Source organism: Peromyscus maniculatus, chromosome 13, assembly GCF_049852395.1.
Source record: "Peromyscus maniculatus bairdii isolate BWxNUB_F1_BW_parent chromosome 13, HU_Pman_BW_mat_3.1, whole genome shotgun sequence".
NCBI classification, from domain to species: domain Eukaryota; kingdom Metazoa; phylum Chordata; class Mammalia; order Rodentia; family Cricetidae; genus Peromyscus; species Peromyscus maniculatus.
Genome location: NC_134864.1, coordinates 49,220,302 through 49,222,574, shown reverse-complemented (window position 1 = coordinate 49,222,574; position 2,273 = coordinate 49,220,302). Strand labels below are relative to the sequence as shown.

Below are 2,273 nucleotides of genomic sequence, written 5' to 3'. Positions count from 1 at the left end.
AAAGAAAGGCAGGACTCCTGTAGTGCCAGAATCACAAGCTACATATTTTATTAGGTTCTAAAGAAGAAAAATGGAGAATAAATATGCTTCAGTAAAAATCCATGACTCGTCTAAAAGAGCCAACTTTGGCATTTGTAGCCCCCCAGTCAAGATATCTCCTGTATTCCCCGGGCCTCAACAGGTACTGTCGTCCCCTGTAGCTAGGCATCTCGTAGAGGACCCAGCAGCCTTCCATTACATTGAGGGAGTGGATTTCACTGAGGTGGAATCGGTCCTGAAGAGACAGACAGTCATCTGTGATCTCTGACATTTGTCCTCTGAACTCATCTCTCTCGTAGATCCTCATTCTGTAAGTGCCAGAGTGCTGGGGACGACAGACAGAAGAGGAAAAGCGAATGAACGTGGGCAGAAGCTAAATTTCCAGGCCCAGCATCTCCCGCCTCAAAACCCCGAGTCCAAGTTCGCATTAAGAAGCTTGTTGCAGGTTTCGGAAGCCTCTACTCCAAAAGCCTGTCACTGGAGAATCCAGGGCTTCAGTGGCCAATCGAGAAACAAAGCCCAAGCTTCCCCATGCTCATCTACCAGTCTGTGGTCCCTGGCAATCAAAAGTTGCTTAAAATAAAGCTTATCACACTTAATTAAAAAAATGGTTGAAAATAAAACTTATCATGTTATCTCAGCGCCTGTTGGTGAGACAGCCCTTTGCAAGGGAGGAAATCAAGTTACTAGAAAGGTTGCATTTTGATATATGGGAAGGTATTAACCTTCAGCTACTCTCTGCAAAACTTGTGTATTTGTGTTCACGCATCTGTAGATCAGAAGAGCGAGCTCCAGTGACAAGGCTCTGTCTTTCCCTTGTTCCCCTTTCCAAGCCTCAGTTTCAGCCCAAAGCAGAGCCCGACTCTCCAGCCTCCTGCTCGCAAAGGAATCCTCCCGGCCTTGGTGAAGCTGCCTTTCCGAGGCACCATGTCTCATATCTCTCACACCCCACCTGCCCTGGGAATGCTGTGGTCATTCTCCAGAAAGCATGAACCTTGAGCTTTAGTTATAAATTTGGCCTTTTTGCTGGTGTCTTCCCCAAAACAAGCTAATACACACGGCTCACTCCACACGAATAAAAACCAGAAGATGAGGAAAATAATCAAGTAGAAATCGAAGGCCAAGCAAGCCGAAACATGTTTAGATGAGACCGGGGGCATTCAGGGTGGTATGGTCCTAGACAAAGGTGCAGCCCAGGCTGGCCTTGAACTCTTGCCACTGCCTCGTCAGCATATCCTACCTACCCAACACACTTTTAGTTACCCAAACAGTACTATACTGTATTTATAGAGTAAGAAGATCTGGATTTTTGATTTGAAGTGGTTTGGAATGGACTAAGAACTTATATGGAGGGGAATTATATTTTGAACAAGTAGTAAATGCATTGTCTTCCATTCTATTTTCCTTAATAACTCTCTAGTGTTTGAATTCTCCACGGCATACACAATGTAAAAGTGGGGACGTGAGTTTTTGAAAAACTCACCACCAAGTTCCTGAGAAATGAGATTCCTCTCTCAGGTACCCTACTAGGTCACACACACACACACACACACACACACACACACACACACACACACACACACACACACACACACACTAGGTGTCACACCCACTCTGTTCTCTAGTGGTGATGGCTGAGTTTAAGATCATTTGTGTTTCCGGGGGCCAGTTATAAAGACAGAGCTTCACTCACGTGGGGGATGAGGCGGCAGGAGCGGATGGAGTCGCTGAACCCCATCCACTGCTGGTAGTCAGGGTAGTCCCCACGCCTCAGGAAGTACTGGTGGCCCTGGTAGTTGGGGCGCTCATAGAGCATCCAGCAGCCACTGTCCACTCTGATGGAGTTGCAGCGGCTGAAGTAGGTCTGCAGGTTGGGGCAGTCGCTGCTGCACTCATAGCAGCGGCCCTGGAAGCCGCGGTCCTCGTAGAAGGTGATCTGTCAAGGGACCAGGCAAACATAGTGATTTCTCCCAGGCAAAAATGCTTCGTGAGGGTAAAGGTCAGGGTGCCAGGACTTACCTTTCCCATCTCGCTGAGAGTAGGTCAGAGATGCCCCCGATGCTGTGAGGCTCGAGGGGAGTGCCCCTGGTATATATAGCTATCCCGATTGCTGTCTCCACAGGAAATCACACAAAAGGGCCCATTCCAGTGAGTAAGGGGATTTGCAAGCTCCGAGAGCTCCCTCCCTCCCCCGGCTCATTGGGGTTGGCTGAATGGTTTATTCTCATTCTTTC

General features: G+C 48.2%; 1 protein-coding gene across 1 annotated transcript; it reads right to left on the bottom strand.

Moving 5' to 3' along the window:
• Positions 1-88: 88 nt before the first annotated feature.
• LOC102905860 (gamma-crystallin B) lies at positions 89-2,067 on the bottom strand. The gene is made up of 3 exons (XM_006974985.2): positions 2,059-2,067; positions 1,733-1,975; positions 89-364 (listed from the first exon to the last, which is right to left on the bottom strand). Exons 1-3 carry the CDS (start codon positions 2,065-2,067, stop codon positions 89-91), a joined length of 528 nt encoding a protein of 175 aa, XP_006975047.2.
• Positions 2,068-2,273: the final 206 nt, after the last annotated feature.

Excerpts from the sequence above, each read along its gene's own strand:
- LOC102905860 (XM_006974985.2), bottom strand. Across the intron at positions 365-1,732 it reads CCTGCCGCCTCATCCCCCAC|CACTCTGGCACTTACAGAAT; the intron begins GTGAGTGAAGCT and ends TGTCGTCCCCAG.